A 24,200-nucleotide genomic window follows, 5' to 3' on the forward strand; every position below is an offset into this window, starting at 1 on the left:
CCCTGAATCCCCCGCCCCTCACACGCGCCCACACACACACACACAAACTGCAGTATATTGACTGGTCCCTTTTCTCCCAGCAGCCCCCTACCCCACCCCCCCAGTTTCAGAAGAGCTGATCTAGGTGCTTTACTGGTAGTCCCCCACTAGGGGGCGTCCTATAGCAAGTGCATCCCAGCCAGGCTGCAGTACCACCTGTCTCCACCAGGGAGCGCCATGCAACACCGTAGGGCCCCTCCCCACTAGGGGGCGCCCTGTAGCATCAGCGTCCCAGCCCTGGGGGGACATAAATGGCCACCGGAACGGCCAATGCCGCCATCCACCAGCAGGGGGCGACAGCCAGGCCTCCCGCAACACCAGCAGGGGGCGCCGCCACCGGGCACCAAAACTCCTCCCCCAGCTGGTTGGTCACCAGAAGCTCCGCTTCCCGGGTGCAGCAGTCCGAGGAGTAGGTGACCGCGACAGCCATCCCGTCGGCCCGGTGGGGCAGGGCCACGCTTCCGGCCAGCACCGACCGGATGCCGGCCCCGTCCCAGATCCGCAGCCCGGCTGTCCAGCGGCGCTCGCGGCAGGGGGACCCGGCTGGGCCGCAGGTGCCAGCTGCCCAGGTGACGTTGCAGGGCGGAGCTGTGCGAGTCGGTGTCTGCGGGCAGCAAAGGGCAGGGTGGCAGCGAGAACAGGGAGGGTGGGGAGCACCGGGACAGGACCCCGGAGGCTAGGGGCGCGCACGGAGATTTTTTAACACACAGCTAGGGCGATTCAATGCTAACAACTCACACAATTTGGGGGTATTTCATTTCCTCCGGTTTTTCCCTTAACGATTCACAAAGCTGGCTGGGAGTGCAATGTCCCTCATTTTTTGGGGGGATCTCACATGATCTCTTCGCCTTTCGTTCCCTGCGCTCTACAGAAACAATGCCCACAGTGGCTGGGCTGTTAATCGCCCTGGTTTTATATTAAAACATCACAACGTGGGGTGGGTTTTTTGGGCCATTTCGTTTCCACAGCTTTTCTGTTGACTGGCGCCAAAGTTGAATGGCCTTTAACTGACCTAGGGACAACTCACAACGTTGGTTAATATTTCACGTCCCTGGTATTCTATTAACGCCTCTTTGGCATTTCATTTCCTTCGTTTTACAGTGAAAACTCACAAAGTTTTTTAAACATTTTGTTTCCTTAGTTTTCTACAGGCAAATCACAAAGTTTATGGCATTTCGTTTCCCTGATTTGAAACGAATTCTTCCAAATTTGGGGAGGGGGAGAATTTAAATGTCCCTGGTTTTCTCATAATGCTGCACCAGGTTTGGGGGTATTTCATTTCCCTAATTTTGTAACAACAATTCACAAAGTCCCTAATTTGAAACCAATGATTCACCAACGAATTTGACCTGCAATTTCCCCCGTTTTTGCTTCACGACTCAGATGTTTCCAGGTATTTCAATCCTGCATTCCAAATTCTTTTCTTTCATTATTTTCCAATATTTACTTATTGCAATAATAATATTTATTGCATTATTTTATAATGATGATTCCCAGGGTGCCTTGGGAACGAATTGCCCCAGTTTCTACTCACAAAGCTCCGGCACCGGCGGCGTTCCCTGGTTTTTTTCAGTGCCTCACAAAGCTTTTTGGCATTTCTCTGGGAATTTTTCTAAAAGACCCACAACATTTGGGCCGTTTCCAGCCCTGGGTTTAATTTCAGCAACTCATGAGGTTTTGCTGGCGGCTATTTCATTTCCCTAGTTTTTGGTTTACCAGCGAAGGGCCCCTGCAGAGCCACCTCCTCGGTGCCATCTGCTGGCCGCAGCCGCCCCCACGCCCCTGGACTCACCAGAGGCCGAGGCATCACCAAGAGCTGGAGGAAAGCGAAGTTGGCGCCTCCCGCTGGGGACAGGGGGTCGGCGCGGAGGGTGACCGTCACAGCCGAAGCGGGGCTGGCGACGTCGGGCACCTGCAGCGAAATGACGCCCGTCGCCGTCTGGTTCCTGCCCAGCCACAGCCTGCGCCAGAGGAAAGGCAGCGTTGGGGGCGGTGGGGTGGATGGGGACGGGCGAGGGATGGAGGGAGGCGAAGAGGGACAGACGGATGCCAAGAGCTGGGGGAAGGAGGGACGGGCAGACAGACAGACAGAGGAGCGTGGACAGATAGAGCCCCGGCAGCCCCCCTGCCCACCCCCGGCGCGTTACCGTGGGCTGGAGGTGCTGACTGGGTAGCCGGGGTCGCTGCTCACGGCCAGCCCCAGCTCCTGGGGCGCTCCGGGGTTCCAGACCCGCCAGGCCACGGTGCCCATCTGCCCCGGGTACAGGGGCCCGCTGCTGCTCAGCTGGGGGGGGAGACAGTGGGGGGGAACTGTGGAGAGCTGGCTCTGGGGTGCGGGAATGCCACATGACACCCCCAGTGCAGACCCAGACCCCTCCCTGCAGGACAGCCCCCCCAAAGTCCCCCAGCCCCCACCCGTTGCACCGCCCCCCCAAAGCCCTCTGGCCCCCTCCCTGTGGCACGGCCCCCCCAAAGCCCTCCGGCCCCCTCCCTGCAGCACGGCGTCCTCCAGAGCCGCCCTGGATTGGCAGGACCCACCTGCAGCAGGAATCCCACGGCCGTGCTGACTTGGGGGGCTGGTCTCTGCAGGTGCCGGCCCTGGCTGTCGGACCCTCGCAGGATCAAAGCAAAGGCCCCCTGGGGCAGGGTGGGGGGCAGATCTGCCACGTACGTCCCCGTCCCATTGGCCCCTTCTCGAAGCAGCAGCTCCCCCCCCAGTCGCCGGCCCGTGACGGGGTCGGCCAGCTCCACCGCCTCCATGCGGAGCGAGTCCCCGCCCGGCCGGGTCAGCCCGGTCACGGTCAGGACCAGCGACATCGGCAGCCCTGTCGGGTCAGAACCAGAACCAAGTCCAGGCCCCCATCGAGACAATCGCCTACCTTGGCTCAGATGCGGCCACTTCTGGGGTGGGGCAGCTGGGGAACAGCCACATATAACGTTGCCCGGGGATGGCTCGCCCGGCACTGAAATGCAGCCACCTCTGGGGCAGGGTGACTGGAGAACAACCATGTATAACGCTGCCAGGGATGGCTCACCCAGCGCTGCGATGCAGCCACCTCTGGGGCAGGGTGACTGGAGAACAACCATGTATAACGCTGCCAGGGATGGCTCACCCAGCGCTGCGATGCAGCCACCTCTGGGGCAGGGTGACTGGAGAACAACCATGTATAACGCTGCCAGGGATGGCTCACCCAGCGCTGCGATGCAGCCACCTCTGGGGCAGGGTGACTGGAGAACAACCATGTATAACGCTGCCAGGGATGGCTCACCCAGCGCTGCGATGCAGCCACCTCTGGGGTGAGGTAACTGGAGAACAGCCACACAGCAGCTTGGGAGAGGAAGTGAAGAGAGATGCCCGCAGCTGAGTGAACCGAGGCTGGAATCTGGCCAGACACAGGGGTTCACACTGCAAAGGGAGCGCGCCCCTGCACATACCTCTGACGGGGCGACTCTCCAGTTTGAAGAGTCCCGGGTGGGGTCCCTCAGCCGGGACAGCGAAGTAGTAGAAGAAATCCAGAGAGCTATTACCTGGGAATGGGGGGGGCACCCGTCAGAGGAGACGCCCCCCTGAGCCAGCCCTAGAGGGGACCGGCCCCCCTGTGCCCTGTTCCCGCCCTGGTTTAACCCTTTCCTCACCTCGCACGTGCACCGAATAGTTGCCCGGCGCCTGCACCTCCAGGGTCCAGCGGCCGACGGGCGGATGGGCTGGGAGCTGGATCCGGTGGAAAGAACCGAGTCGCTGGCCCATGCCCAGGGGGCCGCTGGGGGTGTCCGAGGTCTGTGAGGTCCCTGTGGGGAGAAGGGGCAGATGGGCCGGGGCCAGGACGCACAGATCCCCCCCTCGGTTGGGTGGGGGTGTCCCCCCCCCACTCACCGGTGGGGTCCCGGAGCCGGAAGGCGGTGACGGCCCCCTGGACGGTTACGACGGCCGCATCCACCTGGCTGTCGATCCAGAAGCGGTGGGTCTCCCAGGCGCCCCTCTTCAGCCGCCCCCTCCGGGCCAGCCCCCTGGGACCCACGCTGCCCCCCTTCTGGTACTGGAACAGGGTCACCTGGAAACATGCCACCCCCCGAAATGCAGCAGGGTCAGAACCGTCCCGGGCACCTGGGTCCTCTTCCCCAGACCCCTTCAAGAGGCGAGGGTCCTGTGGTGCCGTCCCGGACGCCTGGGTCCCCTCTCCCTACCGTGGAAGCTGTGGTCTCCCCGATGACACCCGCCACCTGCCGGATGTTGGCGTTGTCGGTGAAGATGATCTGGCCTCCGGAGACGCGGGCCAGGTCTACGTAGAGGTCGAAGCGATCGGGGGCCAGCACCTCCCGCCTCACCCGCGTCCTGGAGGGGTCCTCTGTGATCAGGAAAGTCACCTGGTGGAGAAAAGCAAGGATGTTCAATGCCCCAGGGAGCTGTGAGACAGCTGCTTCGTTATTGTAGGGCCTACTCACAGTGCTGGCATGGTTTTCATTTGTTATTAAATCTTTATTAGGGTGGTTTGTTATTGTAGGGCCTACTCAAAACGCTGGCATTGTTTTGGTTTGCTATTTCATCTTTAGTAGGGCAGTTCGTTATTGTAGGGCCTACTGAAGTCCCTGGTGTTGTTTTGGTTTATTATTTAACCTTTGCTAGAGTGGTTTATGTTATGGCAGGGCCTACCAAAAGTGCTCTTGTTGTTTTGATTTATTTCCCTCTGTTTGGGTGGGTGGTTATTGTAGGGCCTACTGGAAGTCCCGATGTTGTCGTTTTGGCCAATCATTTCTCTTTGCTCTGCTGGTTGGTTACGGTAGCAGCTCTCGGGCCTCGCTGTGTTTTGGTAGGGTCTCCTAGCCTGCCCACCTTGCACCTGCGCTCCTGGATCAGGGCCTCCACGCTGGCCCGGAGGTGGGCGTCCTTCGCCGAGGCGTCTGTGAAGACGAAGATCTCGGACATGGGGGGCGAGTGCAGCAGGGCTAGCTGTGAGGGGGGGGTAGAGAGAGTTGTCAGGGGAGGCTGGGGGGAGGAGATCCGGAGGCCGAGAAGTGGGGGGAGGCTGCGGGGGGCCGGGGGCCGGCTCCGGTACCTGCAGCGCGGACAGACACATCTCGGGTTCGTCCCCCCCAGCCAGGGGGCTGATGGAATCCAGGAGCTTCAGGAACTCGTCAGCGTCGCTCGTCTTGTGCGCGGGCCCAAAGCCTGGAGGGGGGAAACCGAGGCACGGGAGTGGGGGCGTCAAAGAGTGATCGCCCCGGATCCTGCTTTGCCCCACCCCCTCCCCGAATCCCCCGGCCCCGTCTGCCCCCAGACCCCCCAACTCGCCCTCCCAGTTCCCAAAGCCATTGGATCTGGGGGTCACCGGGGTCGTGGAAGGGCACGAGCAGGTAGCAGTCGGGTTCCTCGGGGCCGCCCAGCCGGCGGCTGACGATCTCCCGGGCCTGGAGCCGGGCGGCGCTGATCTCCTCGCCCATGCTGCCCGTGGTGTCCAGCACAATGCTGAGCCCCGCGCCGGCGCTGAGGTCCAGCAGCCTGTGGGGGTTGTGGGGGGGAGAAGGACAGACAGTCATGAGCGGGAACCACGGCGCGACCCTCGGGGGCGGCCCCGGGCAGGGGTTAATGTTGCCCCATGATCCGGGGCCCGAGTGGGACGTGTGCAGGGCGACGTGGTGCGGGGACGGGGCCGACTGACGTGGGTGATGTGACCCTGTGATATGGGGATGGGGCTGACTGTGACATGCAGGGTGATATAACCCCGCGATCCAGGGCCGGGGCTGACTGTGACACACGCAGGGTGACTTGATCCGGGGACACGTCCGACTGTGACGCGCGGGGTGACATAACCCTGCGATCTGGGGCCGACTGTGACGCATGGAGTGACATGACCCTGTGATCTGGGGCCAACTGTAACGCACGCTGGGTGACGTGATCCGGGGCCGGCTGATGTGCATGGGGTGACATGACCCCGTGATCAAGGGACGTGTCTGACGGTGCCGCAATCGGGGGCTGGGGCAGAGTGTGCCATGCGCGGGTGACGCCATCCCGGGGCCGACTGACGCGGGCGGGTGACGTGATCCCCGGGACCGACTGACGCGGGCGGGTGACGTGATCCCCGGGACCGAATTCACCTCATGAATCGCTTGTCATGGGCCAGGTCCCGCCGCAGCTCGCGCAGGAAAACCAGGGAGGCCTCGCGGGCCAGGGCGGCAGCGGGGCCGTGCAGATAGTGGTGGGGCGAGAAGATGGGGGATGAGCTGTCCTTGTTGATCCCCCCTTGCGGCTCCTGCAAGCGGCTGCTGTCCAAGGGCCCCCCGTGGCTGCATTTCCCTGCCGGGGGGGGACAGGGGAGAAGGGGCCAAATTACCCTCCCTGGCCCCCTAAATCTCACCAGCTTTGGCCCCAACACCCCTGGTCTCCCCAAACCTCCCCCCATTTAAAAAATAATCACCCCCAAATCACCCCACCTAAACCTTGGGGTCACCCTTTCTGATGCACCCCAATATCCACCCCAACCCTGCTCCCCTCTCAAAGGTCCCCCAGAAATTATCAGGGTCACCTCTGCCCTCCCCATCTTTCGTCAGCTGCCTCTCCCCCCACGTCATCCATCTCATTATCATCACTCGACAGTACCCCAGAAATTATTGGGGTCACCTACTTTGCCCCCCAGTCCTTGGTCGCGAGTCGCCTGCTACCAAAATCAGTGGCATCACAGTCAATTATTGGGGTCTGGCCCTCTGTCCCCCAAACCTAGCCAGGAACCCTGTCCCCCTATCTACAAGCTTCCTACCCCCCAGACATCAGTGACACCCCTTAAAATCTTGGGGGGCCCTCCAAGAAGCCTTGGCACTCACCACTCATGCACCCCAAGACCCTGAGGGGCTCACAGCACCGCCCTTTATCCCCCCCAAATCTGGTGGCACCCACAAATTGCTGGGGTGCGTTCAATCCAGACCCTGAAGGCGTGGGAAATTGGGGGCCTTACAGGTGGGTTGGAAAAGGGGGACGTGATGGCACAGCACCCCCAAATCCGGCCCGGCGGAGCCTTACCGGGCGGTTTCTCTGGCTCGGTGCCGAAGTAGCCGCTGGTCAGCAGCCCCTGCTCCCCCACCGCCGCCGGGATGTTCCCCTCGCATGTCCAGCCGGTGCAGGTGCTGCACGTCCGGACGTCGGCTGTGGGAGAGACGGGGGGGGGGAGCACGCAGGGGAGGGGGTCCGAAGGCATGTTCAGGACGCCTGGGTTCTATCCCCAGGACCATCCCCCTCCCCTCCAGCGACCTGGGAGACGTCACCGCTCTGTGCCTCGGTTTCCCCAGGAGAAAATAGACGAAACCAGCTCCGTTAAGACAAAGCGTTTTGGGGGGGAGGTGGGCGCCCCCCCGATCTCTAGTGGCTGCCGGCCCAGAAAGAAATCTCGGGGGGGGGGAGCTAGGCGTGACCCCTCCCCAGTTCACCAGGCCCCCCGGGAACCCTCCCCCCCAGACCACGGGACGGGGTTAGGGGACACCCCCCCCGAAACCGCCCCCCACGTTTCTTCTTCGCGACCCTGCCGGGCCCAGCCGTCAGCCGGGCCCCACTGAACGCTTGGGGGGCTCCGGACACAGGGGTCCCGCCCAACGCAGCAGGGGGAGCCGAGGGCCCCAGGCCCGGGGGGGGGTCGCTGGTACCTCCTGCGGTGTGGCCGAGCTCCCGGCCGGGCTGCAGCAGGTCCGGGTGGACGTGGCGGTGTCCCAGTTCCACCCAGTTACTGTGGCTGTAGAAATCCTGCCGGGGGGGGGCGGACAGCGGAGGAGGAAGGAGGGAGGGAGGGAAAGGGACCGTCAGAAGCCAGCCCCACGGGTCAGCCCCACGGGCCCCACCCCAGGCCAGGGGCGCCGGCTGCCCTCCCGGTGCGGGGACGGGCGGACGGAGCTACGGACAGAGGGAGGGGACGGGGCGGAGAGGGAGGGACAGACGGAGGGGGACAGAGAGGGATGGGCGGACAGCCAAAGGACGGACAGAGGGACGGACAGACAGGGTCCGGGGTGGACAGAGGGCACGGACGGACGGAGAGATGAGGGCAGGGATGGATGGATGGACGGCACGGACGGATGGACAGACAGACGGACGGACGGACGACAGACGGACGGAGAGAGAGAGGGATGGATGGATGGGGCACGGACGGATAGACGGACGGCGGGCAGGACAGACAGACGGACGGACGGACAGACCGGACGGACGGAGAGGACAGGGATGGATGGATGGACAGCACGGACGGATAGACGGACGGCGGGCAGGACAGACAGACGGACGGACGGACGGACAGACCGGACGGACGGAGAGATGAGGGCAGGGATGGATGGATGGACGGCACGGACGGATAGACGGACGGCGGGCAGAGCTGGACGGACGGAGGGACGGACGGGGGAGGGACGGACGGACGGACAGACAGACAGACAGACTGACGGACGGACGGGGGCAGGGACGGACAGACCGGACGGACGGACGGACCTGCAGGCTGTGCAGCACTTGGCCCAGGCAGCGGCGGGCGGGCCGGTACTGCTCGGCGCCCAGGGCCTGCAGCAGGTCGCGCCGGGCGCTCAGGAGCCGGTTCCCGGCCGGGCGCAGCCGCTCGGCGTCGAAGTGCAGCTGCGGGTCGCTCCGGGCCGGCGCCGCGAAGTCCAGGGCGGCGTTAGCGACCGTCACCTCGGCCAGCGCCGCCCGGAACCGCCGCGCGGGGGCGCCCGGCCCGTAGTAGGCGGCGAAGAGCTGGTCCGCCAGCAGCGGCCGGCCCTGGGGGGAGCGGCGTGAGAGCGGGGGGCGGGTGGTTCGGGGGGGCGGGGGCCGCGGGGGGGCGCGGGGACCGGCTGGTTCAAGGGGGCAGGGGACCGGCTAGCTCGTGGAGGGTGGGGGGCTGGCTCCGGGGGGCCCGGCTGGCTGGGGGGAGGGGGCGGGGACCGGGTGGCTTCGGTGGGGCCCGGCTGGTTCAAGGGGGCAGGGGGCCCGGCTGGCTCGTGGAAGGTGGGGGGCGGGCAGTGGGGCCCGGCTGGCTGGGGGTGGGGTGGGGGGGGCGGGCGGTGGGTCTCCCCCCGGCTCACCTCGAGCTCCTCCCAGGCCGGGCCCCGCTCCCGCTCCCGGCCCCGGGGGGGCGGCAGGCCCCGCAGCAGCTCCAGGGCGGCGGCGAGCAGCGCCTCCTCCGTCAGGTCCTGGTGGGTGAACGAGCCCCAGGCCGCCGCCATGGCCCGGGACCAGAAGTTGGGGAAAAAGCCGAGGGCGCCGGGGGGCGCCAGGAGCAGCAGGGGCAGGGCCCAGAGCGGGCCCCACCGCGCCATGGGGCTGCGGGCAGCGAAGGGGGAAGAGGGTCAGGCGCCGGCCCGGGGAAAGCGCCCTCCCCCCCCCAGCACCTGCCTCATAGCGCTGGAGCGGGGCCAGCCCCCCCGTCTTATCTCGGCGGAGCAGGGACAGAGCGAGGCAGGGACGGTCCCGGACGCCTGGGTCCTCGTTTATCTCCCACGCAGCTGCCCAGGCAACGCCCTCAAACACACACACACACACACACACACACACCGCCCGACCCACAGGTGGGGGTCCCGGCCCCGGCTGTGTGCCTAGCCGGGCAGGAAGCCCCCAAATCCCGCCCCCAGCACAACCCTAGAGACACTAACACAACCCACCACACACACGGAGCCGAGCACCTCCTAGAGATACACAACACCACACACACAACACAGCATACCTAGCCACACACAACACCCACCCCCCCAGACACACAACACACCACACCTAGACCCACACCACACCACAGCATCCGCACACACGTCTTAGAGACTCACAACGTCGCACACACCCCAACAGCTGCACCACACACAATCCCCTGGAGACATGAAGGTAACGCAGCACAACACACACACACACACACACACACAACCTTCCCGCTACACTCCCTGGCCTTGACAACAACCCCCACGCACCCACACCTATGGCCACAACACAGCCCCCCCCCCCCCCGCCACAATCCCAGCCGGCAGGGACACGGACACACACACACACACACACACACACACAGCCCGACACACAACACACCCGACACCCGCAGAAATCCCTAGAGACTAACACAAACACCCCCACGCCCCCGGACGCCTGGGTTCCCTTTCTTCCTCCCTCAAGCTGCTCCCCCCAAATCCCAAGACCCCCCAACAACACTTCACCCACGTGAGGGGTGCCTGGCCAGGCCTGGCCTGCCCCCCCGCTCAGCCAGGGGAGCCACCCCAGAGCAGATCCCCGGCCCCCCCCAACCCCGCCGGGCTCCCCGCACCTGGCTGGCTCCGTCCTTCTCCGTCCGTCCTCTGCCGCATCTGACTCCTGCCCCCCCCCCCGCCGTGCAGCTCCCGGAACCGGCTCCAGCCACAGCCCAATCTGAGGGGGGTGGGGGGGACGACCTGGGCTCCGCCCCTCCCTGCCAGGGGGCGGGGGCTCCCTGGCTGGGGAAATCCCACCGGGGGAAACTGAGGTACAGAGCCAGGGACAGAATGCAGGAGTCCCAGCCCCCCAGCCCTAGGCCACTAGCCCCCTCGCCCTGCCCCAGACAGCTGGGTCCCCCTAGCGGCGAGAGCCCTGTGTTACCTGCCCGGATGCCTGGGTCCCACGCCCTCCCCCCACCCGCACTGCTGCTCAGCGGGTCCCGGGTCCAGAGCTGAGTCACCCCTAGGCCCTGGCAGAGGCGGGAAAGGGGGCTCCAGAGGGTGCCCAAAATGCAGCTGGCCCAGCCCCACAGTTGGGGGTCAGGGGTCCAGGTGGGGTCTTGCCTCCCTCACTCCTGGCTCCCCCATTTAACCCCCCTCCATTACAGCCCCTGCCCCCTTCCGCCCCCCGCCCAACACCCCAGCTCCACTCCCCCGCCCAGCTCCCAATGCCTCCTTGGCAGTCCATCAAGCCACCCCCCGCTGGCTGATCAGTGCCCCACACTGGTGGGCCCCCAGGGTGCATCCACCCCTCCTCTCCCCGCCCCGCCCCGCCCCAACAACTCCCCCAGGAAGCTGCAGGCAGTTTCTAAGTCAGCAAAATATTTTAATGTCTTCAAAGAAAATAGACTCCGGGGGGGGGGGGGGGGGGGGGGGGGAATCAGCAAGCGGACAGGGGTTGAGCCAGCTGTGGGGCAGCCCCCCAATGGGGCGGAGAATGGGGGGCAGCCCCAGGGTCCGTCCATCTCAGATCATTCTCCGGAAGGTCTCCATGGCCTCAGCCACCTTCTGCAACTCCGCCCGGCTCTGCTGCAGCTGCAGGGATAGGCGGGCCAGCAGTGAGGGGTGGGGACAGGGCAGCCCCTACCCAGCCCCACACCGAGCCCCTCCACCCACACACCATGGCCCCAGCACCACCCATGGCAGGCTCCCAGAAACACAGCACCCCCTAGCGCCCCAAGAAGGGATTACCCTTCCTGACCCCGGCAGGCCCTGGGGCCTGAAGCATGAGGGTGGGAGGCCCAGGCCGGGCTCCCCAGGGGCGCAGGCGGGTACCTTGGCAGCGTCGGCTTCCTGGACCTTGGGGGGCACCTTGGCGCTGTAGTCGGGGGTTTCCATCCGCTCCTGCAGCCGCTCGATCTGCTTCTGCAGCTCGGCCTGCTTCCCAGCCAGCTTGGAGACCTCCTTCTCCGCGTCGATCAGACCCTGGGGGGGAGGCACAGCGCCCCACGGTCAGCCAGCCGGCCGCCTGGGTCCCGCTCGCTGGTGCCGGTCCCCTAGGGGTGAGCCCCGTTCCTGCGCGGCCATCCCGGACGCTGGGGTCCCGCTCCCTGGCCCTGTCCTCAAGGGGCGAACCCCATCCCTGTACGGCCACGCTGGACTCCTGGGTCCAGCTCAATGGCTCCCGTCCCCTAGGGGTGAGCCCTGTCCCGGACACCTGGGTCCCATTCCCGGCTCCAGCCCCCCTAGAGGTAAGAGCTCTGTGCCGCTGTCCCGGACGCCTGGGTCCCGCCCCCAGCTCCTCTGACCTTCAGCAGCAGGTGGACAGTGCACTTCTCGGAGGCGACGGCCACGGCGCAGCCAGCGGGGGGCGCCTCGCCCGGGCCCAGCACCCGCACCTGCCCGCTGGAGGAGAGGGTGCGGATGTAGGCAGAGCAGCTGCTGGCCGCGCCGGCCGTGCCGGGGTCCAGACACTGCAGGAAACCTGGACGGGGGGAGGGGGTGAGAAGTCAGGGGGTGCCGGGGGGGAGGGGAGAATCTGCCCCCCCCCCCCCGGCTGACACCTACAGTCGGCTCTGGTCCGGGTGAGGCTGTAGTCGGCGCGCAGGGAGCGCACGGCCCGGACGATGCCCAGTGCGAACTCCACGGTGCCCTCCAGCCCCGCGTCCCGCCAGCAGAACTAGAGCGGAGAGGACAGGGTTAACAGCGCGCCCCTCATTCCCCTCCCGCCCCCCCCTCCCCGCCCCACGGCCCGGTTACCTGCTCGGTGCTGGGGTAGGGGCTGACGCAGATGCTGGGGGGGCCGCGGGGGTCGCGGCGGGGCAGGCGCTGGAACAGCTCCTCGCTGACAAAGGGCATGAAGGGGGAGAGGAGACGCAGGCCGGCCTCCAGGCAGGTGTAGAGGGTGCAGCGGGCGGCTGCCACCCCGGCCTCCCCCCCGGCGAACACCGGCTTCAGGCACTCCTGGGGGGTGGGGGCAGGTCAGAGCTGGTGCCCCCCCGGAAGGGAAAAAATCCCCACGTCCCACCCCCAGCCAGCCAGGCCCCCGCCCTGGGGCTGGACAAAAACTGGCGTCCCTGGGCGGGACGGGCCCCAGGCCCCATTCCCAGCCCTCCGACCCAGCCGCTCCCTTGCACTGGGGCTGGTGCCCCTAGAAGGGGAAAGGCCCCATGTCCTGCCCCCCACCCTGGGGCTGGCACCCCCCAGAGGGGACCCCCTCACCAGGTAGACGTCGCAGAGCTCGTAGAGCCAGAAGTTGTAGATGGCCGTGGTGACGGCCGGGAAGTCGTAGGCCCGGAAGCCGGTGTCGCTCAGCTCCACGGCCAGGCTGAGCCGGCTCAGGATCCAGCGGTCCATCAGGCTCTCGGCGCCGCTGGGCTGCAGCTGGGGGGGAAGAGACACCGGTGAATGGGGAGGATGGTGCAAGGGGGCGCTCTGCGCTGGGGGTCCGGGCACGCTGGGGGGCAGGTCCCGCTTACCTCGGGTCCCGGCGGGGGCTGGAAGCCGTCCCCCAGGCCACGGAGGGCGAACTTGGTGGCATTCCAGAGCTTGTTGCAGAAGTGCCGGTAGCCCAGGATGCGGTTCACGTCCAGGTTAATGTCGCGGCCTGGCGGGAGAGGCCAACGGCGGGGGGAGGCAAAGCGAGAATGTGGGTGATGTTTTGATGAGGCCGACGTGTGCCTCAGTTTCCCTGAGGGCTCAGCCCAGCCTGGGAAGAATTAAGGGGGGGGGGGGGGGGGGGCACCGGGGGGTGCACAGATCTCCAGGGTGGCGTGAATGAGTTGTTAAAGGGCTGGCTGAAACCGACCCATGGCAACCCACCGGCCATCTGCAGGGGGCAGAGCCAGGCCCCGAGCTGGGGAAGGCAGGGGGACGGCCAGGGTCAGAGCAGCGCTTTGGAGAGTCGCCGGCGCCCAATGCCAGAGCCTGGCACCACGTGGGAATTTTTTGCTGTGTCTTTATGGCAACCTGGGCGTGCCTCAGTTTCCCTCTGCGCTGGGGACAGCTGCCCGGTGGGTGCCAAAGGGTCCGTCTGGCCCAGGGGGGTGCATCTCTCGCTGGCAGGGGGCAAACCTGACCCAGATCAACCGAGGGGCCGGAGAGACGGGGAGAAACCCCCCGAGGCCTGGAATCTGGACCCCAAACGACAGGAGACCGGGGGAGATGGGCACCAGAACTCGAGGGCCGGGCTCGGAGTGGTGGGGCTGTCCCGGCCCAGCGAAGGGGTTGCTGCCTGGCCCCCCGGCAAGGGGTGTCTAGGGGTAAGCTGGGCACTCACCCTGCGAGGTGTACGCGCAGAGGGCGAAGCGCAGGGCGTCCGTGCCACATTCCGGGATCCCGTCAGGATAATCACTTTTCTGGGTGTGGGGGGGGAGAGGGGATCAACTCCCAGCCAATCCCGTGATCCCCCCTTCCCTGCCCGGCCCCCCCAAGCTCAACCCCACAGGTCCCCACTTCCCCCCAAGCCCCTCACCTGGCCCTGCTTGGCTCGCTCCACCTCCGCCGGCTCCAGGTTACTCTCCAAGAGCTGCGCATGCAAACCCTGCAGGGCGAGAACGGACACAGCTCGGGACGGCGATGACGGGGGAGAGGGGCCCAGGCTGCCTGAGGCTGCTGAAAGCCTGAGCCTGGCACCCAGAGCGTCGCCACCACCGCCACTGCCCCAGGAATCGCCTCGGGGCCATTCACTCTGAACCCTACTGAGGGCAGGTCCCGGCCAATCCCCCCAAGTTCACGCTGGGAGCCCCCTGCCAATCCGGGCGGTGGCTGGGCTACGTTGAAGGGGGCTGGGTAACATCTGGGAGGCTGAGGGGGGCACCCAGATGTGTCCCCCCCCCACGCCCGTAGCGCTCACCTCCAGCGTGATCCCGCTGATCACGTCCAGGGGGTCGATGACGTTGCCCAGGGATTTGCTCATTTTCCGGCCGTGGGCGTCTCGGACAATGGCGTGAAGGTAAACCTGAAAGACAGGCACGTGGGGTGGGGTCAGGGGGGGGGCGCTGTGTCGGGGGGTGGGGTACATGGGGGGCACGGCGCCCGCTCTCACCTCGCGGAAGGGCAGCTTGCCCGTCAGTTTGAGGCCCAGCATCACCATCCGCGCCACCCAGAAGAAGAGGATGTCGTGGCCGGTCTCCAGCAGGGTCCCAGGGTAGAAAACCTGCAGGTCTTCGCTCTGCCGGGACAGATGGACGGAGCGTGACGGGACGGAGCCGGACGCCTGGGTCCCGTTCCCCAGCCCGCTCCTGGCCAGCCTTCACTGCCCCCCACCCCACCAGGGCCAGGGGCCTGTGCCGCCAACCCGGATGCCTGGGTCCCGTCCCCCGCGTCTCAGACTCACTGGGTGGGGCCAGCCGAAGATGGAGAAGGGGAAGAGGCCAGAGGAGAACCAGGTGTCCAGGACGTCGTCGTCTGGGGAGGAGACGGACACGGAGAGAGACAGACGGACGGCCGTTAGCACCGGAGCCAGCGACCCACTCCAGGCAGTGCCGCAGGGCGCAGGCAGGGGGCGCTGTTATACGAGCAGCTGCCCCTCACTCCCGACCCACAGCCCCCAGCCCCCCCCAGCCGTACCTTGCCGCAGCGAGATCTTGTCCGGGGTCACCCCAAAGGCCTTGGCTGCTTTGTCCTTGGCCTCCCCTTGGCTCCGCCCACTCACCCAGTATCTGCCATCCGTGTCCTGGGAGGAGGGACCCGAGACATCAGCCCCACGGGCCCAATCGCCCAAGCATCCCGCCCTCCCCAGCATCCTGTCCCACCCTCCCCCCAGAGCTCTATCCGGCCTACTCTCCCCCGTTACAACATCCTGCTGCAGTGAGTTCCACAGGGTAACATGCATCCAAGCCAAATTCCCTTGCAACGATTCATTTCCTCCTGCCAGCCCCACTTCTGCCCTGCCCTGATAGCTTTGGGGTGGGCTCTGACATGGATTCACTCCCTCCCCCCAAGCTATTTCCTGGGGTCTCTGCCCTCCTCACCTCTCCCGGGGGCACCGAGGGGTCATCGACGGTGACGAAGTAGGCCGGGACACGGTGGCCCCACCACAGCTGCCGGGAGATGCACCAGTCCCTGGGGGGGAAGGGAGGAAGAGCGTGTTACCCAGGATAATGCCGGCTGGTGGCGGGGCAGGGAAGTGCGGCCACCACGGTGGCACCACGGCCAGTGGAGGGAGGTGGAGCGGCGCGTTAAAGTGAGGGATAAAAGCCCTACTACTGCCGCTGCCAGGGAGGGAGCGCTCCCGACCGGGGATGTGGCGGGGGGGAGGGGAGGCTCACCTGATGTTGTCCATCCACTGGAACCAGGTCTTGCAGTGGGAGGGGGGCAGGATGCGCAGGTCCCCGCGCCGCACGGCGTCGGCCGCCCCCCGGGCCAGGCCCTCGCAGCGCACGTACCACTGTGGCTTCAGCAGCGGCTCCACCACGTCCTTCGAGCGGCTGTGGGGGGGGGGGGGGGGGCGGGAGGGGTAGGGAAGAAAAATAGTCCCTGCCACTTGGAGGGTGTCCTTCCGCCTGCCCCATCACTCCCCCTCACGGGGCAGCTTCCCGCTTGTCCCACCCATATCCCTACGCCACACTGAAAACTCCCTCAGATATCCTTCCATCCCGCGTGACCCCTTCACATATATCCCTCCGCCACTGGGCCCCCCCCCCCCGAGTGCACCCTCCCTGCGCCCATGACCTGCACCTCCTTCCTGCCCACGCCCCGGTATCCTTCCACCGCCCTCCAATATCCCTCCGCCCGTTGAGCTCTCCCTCCGCCCCCCTCCTTCCCACCCACACCCCGGTATCTCTCCGCCCCATCGAGTTCCCCCTCCCAGATATCCCTCCGCCACTGAAATCCACCCTCACCTCCCCCCTCAGATACCCATCCCTCCTGATGCACAGGTATCCCTCTGCCCCCAAGAATCCCTCCACCCCCAGGTGGCTCTCACCCCCTCCATCCCCCACCGTGCACAAATAGATCTCTACACAGTCAGCCCACCCTACGCGTGTCCTTCCACCCCTCAAAATAGTCCTCCCCTTCACACATGTCCCTCCCGCTGGCAAATCACTCCCCACCCTTCGCAGATATTCTCACGCCGCCCAGGATATCCCTCCGCCTTATCAAAGAGTCCCCCCTCACCTGCACACCGGCACCACCATGGGGTGGTCCTTGACTTCCTTGAACAGCCCCTTCCGCTTCAGGGCCTCCGTCACGGCCCCCCGGGCCTCGAACCGCTTCATGCCCTGCATGGAAACGGGGGAGGAAGGGAGGGTCAGACACCTCTGGGCCCTCTGCCAGCCCGGTATCCCACCGCTGCCACCATGGATCAGACCCCTGGTATTCCCTGCCCTAGATCAGGCCTATGAGCCCCCTGCATTGATGTCCCGCTGCCGACACCACCAGTCAAGACACTAGAGCCCATCCAGCTTGGTAACGCCCCCTCTTTCCCCCCCCCGAGCCGCCCATACCAGGAAGGGGGGAGGCACGTTGACAAGGCAGCCGCTGTCATCGATGATGGTGACAGAGTCCAGGCCGTGGCGCTGCCCCACTTCGTAGTCGTTGTGGTCGTGGGCCGGGGTGATCTTCACCGCGCCTGGGGTGGGGGGGCAGAGACCCCTCAATTCGCTGCAGTCCAGGGGCCCCTCCCGCTTTACCCCCCAACCCCGTCCCCGTCCAGCCTCAGCCTCAGCCCACTCCCTGGTCTTTGACCTCCCCACAGACCCTCCCACCACCCTGGGACCCACCCACCAGCCCCATATTCACTCCAATCCCCATGGCTGCTCCCATGACTCTCAGCCCCATCCCAAATCACCCTTGTCCCCCACTTTCACTTGCTTGGCTGGGGGGCTCTTGGGGATCCAGGCCCCGCCCCCACTCACTAGGCCACACCCCCATTGGCTAGTCTTCTCCAGGCCCCGCCCCCACGCACCGGTCCCGAAGCCCATGTCCACGAAGTCGTCGCAGATGATGGGCATGTGGAGTCCGGTGAACGGGTGCAGGACGCGCTTCCCATGGAGATGCTGGGCGGGGGGAGAAAGATGAGGAGGGGGGAGTCACATGGGGGACCCCAAGCCAGCCCCCCCACACCCTCGGGGGTCACCTGGCCCCCCTCTCTCCCGCTCTGGGGCAGGTACCTGGTAGCGGGGGTCGCGGGGATGCACCGCCACGGCCGTGTCCCCCAGCATGGTCTCCACCCGGGTCGTCGCCACGACAATTTCCTCGTCTGTGGGGAGTTGGGGGGAGAGAGAGTAAGACCCCCACCTTGCCCCAGCCCCCCCGAGCCAGCCAGTCCCCACCCCAGGCCCAGATCAGAACCAGCACCCCCTGGAGAGGCCGGGCTCCATATCCCGTCCCCCCCCAGCCCTACCTGAACCCAGGACCTTGTAGGCGAAGGACACCAGCACCCCAAATTCAACCTTCTCCTGGTACCCGGGGACGGGCAGGAGGGTCCGGCCGGGCAGCTCCTTCTTATCCACCTGGGGAGGGAAAGCCAAGATGTCACCCGTCCACCGCAGGTACCTGCGGCCGGATCCCCACCCCCTGCCCCCCAGCCCGGATCAGAGCCAGGGTCCCAACTCCCCTGGGCTCCCTGCCCTACCTCGATGTCGGAGATGGCCGAGTGCAAGGTGCAGGACCAGTTGACCAGGCGTTTGCTGCGGTAGATCACCCCCTCCTCGTGCAGTCGGACGAAGGCTTCCTGGACGGCGTAGGAGAGTTTCTGTGGGGTGGGAGGAGAGGTGAAACTCCTGCCGGAGAGGGGCGGGGGAAACCGGCCCATCCCTGTGTCATAGGCCCCGCACAGCTTGCCTCGAGGGAGATCCTCCGCCCTGCTGAGCCAGTTCCACGCTGCCCCGCTAGGGGAAGGAGATCACGGGGCAGAACCGGGGAAGCTGGGGGCAGCCCCGTGGATGTCCTGACCCAGCCCTGGGGCCGGCGCCCCCCACAGGGGGGGCAGGTCCGTCCTCCCCCGGCGGAAAGCCAGACTCACCGGGTCCATCGTGAAGCAGGCCCTATCCCAGTCCATGGAGGAACCGAGCTTCTTCAGCTGGTGGTAAATCCGGTCGCCCTTCCTGCGGGCAAAGGGGGGGCAGAGGAGTCAGGGGTGCTGGGGGCTGCCGTGCCGTGGGGCAGGGCCTGACCCCCCCGTGACTCACTCGTTCTTCCATTTCCAGACCTCCTGGACGAAGGCCTCCCGGCCCAGGTCGTGCCGCGTCTGCCCTCGCTCCTTCCATAGCTTCTTCTCCACCACCACCTGCGTGGCGATGCCGGCGTGGTCACAGCCGGGGTTCCACAGCGTCGTCTCGCCCCGCATCCGGTGCCTGCCGGGACCCACCGCGGGCGTCAGCGGTGCCGGTGGGGGGGGGGGCGGGACTGTGGGTCGGGAGTGGGGGGCGCAGGTCAGGTCAGGAGTGGGGGGCGCCGCCGGAGCTGGGGGGAGCTGGGGGACGCTAGGTTGGCAGTGGGGGGCACCGGCAGATCTGGGGGGAGCCCGGGGTCAGGGGTCACGGCGGCATCTCACCAGCGGGTCAGGGCGTCCTGGATGGCGTTGGTGAGCGCGTGGCCCAGGTGCAGCGAGCCGGTAACGTTGGGCGGGGGGATGCACATCATGAAGAGTCCTTTGGGGTTCGGGTCTGACACCCGCTGCCGCTGGGGGGTGGGGAGCGAGTCAGGAGAACCCCCTGCTGCGTGTCAGGTCCCCCGCACAGCCCCCTGGAGGGCGAGTCCCTGCCAGCTCCCCTCCCCCCCTGCTGGCTGCACTTGGAACTACCCCACCATGAGTCTTATCCCCCATACTGCTCCCACCCAGAAGGGATTCCCAGCACCTCGGGGTCCCCCCCGATTCCAGCCCCACGGTCAGATCCCGCCCCACTCACCCCGTACTCAGGTTTGAAAAAGCCCTGGCTTTCCCACCACGGGTACCAGGCCGCCTCCACATACTGCGGGCTGTAAGCGTCAGGCATGGCGCCGGCCACGTCTGCGGGGGAAAGACAGAGCCCTGAGCATGGACCCCCACCCCCATGTCCTGACCCCCCCAGAACAGCAGCGATTGGGGACCGGCCACTCCCACCCCCCCGCCCTTTAACCAATCGGGCATTGGTCAGTCGGGCCGTCTGTCCAGCCCCTGAACCAACCCCCTATCTGTCCCCTGCCCCAGACCCCCACCCCACATGTAACTTCCGACTCATGGGCCAGCTACCCCTCCCCAGCCAATCACCCGAAAACCGCTGCCCCAGGTCAGCCAGCCTTAGCCAATCCCCAGCCACCATAGCCAAGCCGCAGTCAACAAGCAGTAGCCAATCAGGCGGCAGTAGCCGTCTGCTGCAGCCAATCAGCAGTAACCAGCCACCTGCACATGCCCGCCAGCTGTTAACAAAGAGCCAGTCGCTGTCGCTTCTCCCAGCACCCAACCAGATCCCAGCTTCTACCCAGCCAGCCAATCCACAACCAGCATGGAGCCATGCCCCCGTGACACCAATGGGGGCGGAGCAGAGCAGAGCTCCACCCCCATCACTGGTTCCGCCCCTCCATAGCCACCTTCCTGGGCCCTGCAGACCTGCCCCAACTTTCCCATTGCTGTGGAGGGCCCTGGGGGTCTAATGCCCACCAGCCCCGGTACCTTTCTTCTCCCCCGGGCGCGTGGGGGCGTTGTAGGTCAGAACCCCGGGGTCCTTCTTCTCCTTCTTCTCGGCCTTTACCTTTTTCTAGCCCCCGTGGGGAAAGGAGAAAAGCAGAAAGAAATGCGGCATGATGTGGCCCAGGGACAGTGGGGGGCACTCTCCCCCCAGTCACTGCTGGGCCCAGCATGCTCATTGCAGACCCCCTTGTACATCTCTCCCAAAGGCCATGGCGGGAACCCGGCATCCTGGCCAGACCCCGATCCCCCGTCCCAAACGCTTACGTGGCGTTCTGCGTGGCAGTCCCCCAGCCGCGCCGCCCTGCCCCAGAGCTGGCTGCATCTCAGCATCAGGCGAGCCGTCCCCACACAGCATTCTGCGTGGCCGTCCCGCCCCAGAGCTGGCTGCATCTCAGCATCAGGCGAGCCGTCCCCACGCGGCATTCTGCGTGGCTGTCCCGCCCCAGAGCTGGCTGCATTTCTCTCACCTCCCCTTGCTGTTGCTGGCTTTTCTCCTTCTTCTGCTGGAATTTCTCCAGCTTTTCTTTTTTCTTCGCCTCTTTCTTCAGCTGGGAGGCACTTTTGGGCAGGGCCTCACCAGGGCCAGGGAGTGACCCAGCTGCTGGCCCCATCTCTGCAGGCGCCGCAGGCTCTTAGGAAAATAATCAGGCCGGAGGGGAACCATGAGCCCAGCTAGCCCGGTGTCCCATGATTGCCACCATGAACCTGACCTATGGGGCAATCCAGCCATGTACCCCCCACTCTCACCCCTCCCCCCCAGCCATCCAGATCAGACCAGTGGAACAGCCATGCACCTAGCCTGGTATCCCCGCACTCTCCTTGACCACCCCTCAAATCAGATCAATGGGCTTATCCAGGCTGGTATCCCCCCCAGATCACACCCATAGGCCCATCCACTCTGGTATCCCACTCCTGCCACCATGAAACTGAGCCACGGGTCACTCTAGCCCAGCATCCTCTCAGTGACATCCAGTGGCAGGCAGTTCCGCAGGCTACTGTGGAGTATTGCAGGCGGAAGAAGGGTGGACGGGGTGCTCTGGGCAGATGCTGGGGATCACTTACCCTGGGTCCCCGGTCTGGCAGCCTCACCCCTGGGCGCCCGCTCGCACAGCTTCACTGGCCCCAGCACGGCCTGGAACTGGGGCTGGTTGACACAGGTCAGGAACCAGCGGATGACATTGGGGTAGGGGGCCCGGCTGGGGGAGTCCAGCACCTGGGGAAAGACCATGACAGATTGGGAGTAGGTGGAGAGAAACCATTATCGGTATGGGGGGCAATGGAGATACCATTACTGGAATAGGGGGAATAAGGAGATACCAATAGTAGCCCAGGGTGGAGAATAAGAGACAATCCTTATCAGAAGGGGGGGCACAGGGGAGATACCATTATTGGAGTGGGGAGAATATCAGGCAGTACCATTATTAAAGTTCAGAAGGGGGAAGACAATATCAGACCATACCATCATTACAATGGGAGGAAAAGAAGATACCATTATGGATATTGGAGGAGAGAGACAATATCAGGGGACACAATTATTGGAAATAAAGGTCAGGGTGGCGGGGGGAACAAGACGTGTTTCCAACCAGAACTGAACATCTGGCCCCACGCACAGATGGTGCCGCATCCCTCCCAGCCCCCTGACCTCTAGGAGGTCTTAAGGGACGCCCCACCCAATCCCTGCTCCCCAGTGTGTGGGGGTATCTTGCCCTCTCTGTCCCCCCCAACCGCCCCACCCCTCTCCCTCCCACCCAGCAGCTGGGAGAGTGGGTCGGAGAGGGGAGGGGCCCACAGGAGAGATGGGGAGCTCAGGCACCCACGTATTTGTAGGGCAGCAGCAGGGCACAGGCCACGGTCACGTCCGCCAGCGTCACGGCCTCCTCCACCAGGTACGTGCGCAGCTTCAGGTGCCCGTCCAGCACCCCCAGCACCCGGCGCAGCTCGGCCCCCGCTCGCTCCACCACCTGGGCAGGAAGAGACAGACGCGCAGGTAACGCAACACAGATGGGACCCAGGAGTCCGGGCTCCCAGACCGCCTCCCCCGGCTCTAATCTTATACATCCCTTGCCTCCAACAGATGGGGAGAGAACCCAGAAGTCCCGACTCCCAGGCCCCCTTGCCTGCTCTAACCACTAGACACCACTCCCTTCCCCCCAAGAACCGAGTCCTAGCACCCAGCCCCCTACTCTAACCACTAGTCCCCACCATTCCCCCCCCCCCCAAGAACCCAGGTGTCCTGGCTCCCACCCCCGCCTGCTCTAACCACTAGCCCCCACTCCCCCGCAGAGAACCCAGGCGTCCTGACCTGCTTGTCCTGCTTCGCCAGGCCCAGGGCGGAGAAGGTGGCGGCGCAGGCGGCGGGGGCGATCTCCCCTTCGGCATAGCTGACCCACTGCCGCACCCGGGCGGCCCCCGCCAGCCCCTGGCCCCTCAGCCGCTCCGGGGCCAGGAGATGAGCGACGGCGGCCGGGCCCCAGACCCAGGCCCCCGGCCGGCTCTCCAAGGCCGGCAGCTTGGCCGGGGGGCAGGCGGCGGGGGTCTGCGGCGGGGCCCCCGGCTGGGGCAGCTCCACCACCTCGGGCGGCGTCCGGGCATAGCGGGCGGCGATGAGGACCCGCTGGTTGTGGAAGTTGTCCGGGTGCGGGGCGAGGTACAGGGTCGGCATGGCGCGGCCGAGCGCTCCGGAGACAGACCTGGGGACGGACGGACGGACGGACAGACGGGGCAGGTGAGACACGGGGGGGGCTGGGTCAGTGGGGCGGGGCGGGGGACGGCTCAGATCCGGGCTTGGCTGATGCAACCTGACAGCAAGGACGTGTCTCCCCCCCGCACCCCACATGGGGGGAGAACTGGGGGGGGGCGAAGGGAGCTGTCTTGTGGGGGGGACAATCCAGGCAGCCCCCCACCCCCCAATGGTCCCAGGCACCCCACGGACCCCAGGCGGCTCGGGGGGGGGGGGAGGAGCAGGTGGGGGGATTAACCGGGGATGGGGGAGCCCCAGTGGGGGGGTTGGGGCGTGGCGGGGGGTGCAGCTGGGGTCGTTCGGGGGGGGCTGTGGGGCGGGGGGTGGTTATGGGGCAGGGGTGGGGTGGCTATGGAGAGAGGTTATGGGGGGGGAGGAGGAGCGGGGGTGGCTATAGGGCAGCGGGGGGGCTGGGAGGGGTGGTTGGGGGGCGGGAGGCACCGGCACCAGCCCCCCGGTACCTGCGCTCCCGGCCCCACGTGTCTCCGTCTGAGTCTGTCCGGCCCGCAGCAGGACCCGCCCTCCGGGCTGCCCGCGGCGCCGCCTGATTCCCGCGGACACCGCCCCCCACGTGTGCCCCGCCCCCGGCCGCCTCCCCCAGCCCAATCCGACCGAGACGCCCGCCCCCCCGTGCCCCGCTGGATGGACGTAGGAGGAGGGGCTAGTGGCTATTTGTGAGCAGGCACCTGCAGAGGCAGCCCCAGGCGGGGACCTCGGCCAGCTGTGAGGAGGGGGTCTTATCGAGAGCCATAGAGCGGACATGGGGCGGGTGGAGAGAGCGGCCGATCCAGGCTCCCAGCAGCGAGAAAGGGTCATGGAGAGGGAAGCCGCTAGGGAGCGACCCCTGGTGCTCGGCGTGTGTCACTGCCACTCAGAGGAGAGCGGAGATCCAGCACACCCTAGGGAACTGGGGGGGAGGGATTACTACTGAAACCTTAGGGGGTATCCAGGGCCCCCACATGGGGGGTGAAGGGTACACTTTACCGGGGCCCGGAGGCCCTAGGGGGCCTGGCCCAGGCTGCAACCCCCATGGGTGTGTGTGTGGGAGGGGGGCCACGTTACACGTTTGTACTGGACATGAAAATATGCTCGGGCCCTAGGGGCACCTGAAGGGGGGGGGAATTATTCAGGCTGGGATTGGCCCGGATGCCTGGGTTCACACACACCCCACCCTTGGTTGCAAGG

At 66.0% G+C, this 24,200-nt stretch overlaps 2 protein-coding genes across 2 annotated transcripts; both read right to left on the minus strand.

Annotated features, from left to right (window-relative positions):
* Window positions 1–50: 50 nt before the first annotated feature.
* VWA7 (von Willebrand factor A domain containing 7) lies at window positions 51–9,532 on the minus strand. Its single transcript, XM_067550807.1, has 16 exons — window positions 9,079–9,532; window positions 8,492–8,773; window positions 7,669–7,765; window positions 7,052–7,174; window positions 6,133–6,331; window positions 5,367–5,536; window positions 5,094–5,206; window positions 4,871–4,987; window positions 4,225–4,404; window positions 3,914–4,091; window positions 3,676–3,828; window positions 3,475–3,567; window positions 2,578–2,864; window positions 2,187–2,323; window positions 1,832–2,000; window positions 51–643 (listed from the first exon to the last, which is right to left on the minus strand). The coding sequence occupies exons 1-16, from the start codon at window positions 9,310–9,312 to the stop codon at window positions 263–265; spliced, it is 2,913 nt and encodes a 970-aa protein (XP_067406908.1). The 5' UTR covers window positions 9,313–9,532; the 3' UTR covers window positions 51–262.
* A 1,507-nt stretch (window positions 9,533–11,039) lies between these two features.
* VARS1 (valyl-tRNA synthetase 1) lies at window positions 11,040–23,545 on the minus strand. The gene is made up of 31 exons (XM_067550808.1): window positions 23,477–23,545; window positions 22,578–22,965; window positions 22,093–22,236; window positions 21,338–21,488; window positions 20,743–20,906; window positions 20,258–20,342; window positions 19,515–19,615; window positions 19,160–19,287; window positions 18,795–18,959; window positions 18,629–18,710; window positions 18,239–18,358; window positions 18,008–18,116; window positions 17,775–17,863; window positions 17,570–17,660; window positions 17,109–17,233; window positions 16,780–16,883; window positions 15,933–16,091; window positions 15,636–15,726; window positions 15,232–15,337; window positions 14,999–15,069; window positions 14,708–14,833; window positions 14,516–14,620; window positions 14,135–14,203; window positions 13,940–14,018; window positions 13,140–13,267; window positions 12,883–13,038; window positions 12,421–12,624; window positions 12,229–12,340; window positions 11,970–12,145; window positions 11,497–11,646; window positions 11,040–11,256 (listed from the first exon to the last, which is right to left on the minus strand). Exons 2-31 carry the CDS (start codon window positions 22,935–22,937, stop codon window positions 11,188–11,190), a joined length of 3,819 nt encoding a protein of 1,272 aa, XP_067406909.1. The 5' UTR covers window positions 22,938–22,965; window positions 23,477–23,545; the 3' UTR covers window positions 11,040–11,187.
* Between the last annotated feature and the right edge of the window lie 655 nt (window positions 23,546–24,200).

Source organism: Emydura macquarii, unplaced genomic scaffold, assembly GCF_026122565.2.
Source record: "Emydura macquarii macquarii isolate MOO-44397 ecotype Brisbane River unplaced genomic scaffold, CSIRO-AGI_Emac_v2 contig_1345, whole genome shotgun sequence".
In the NCBI taxonomy this organism is placed as follows: Eukaryota; Metazoa; Chordata; order Testudines; family Chelidae; genus Emydura; species Emydura macquarii.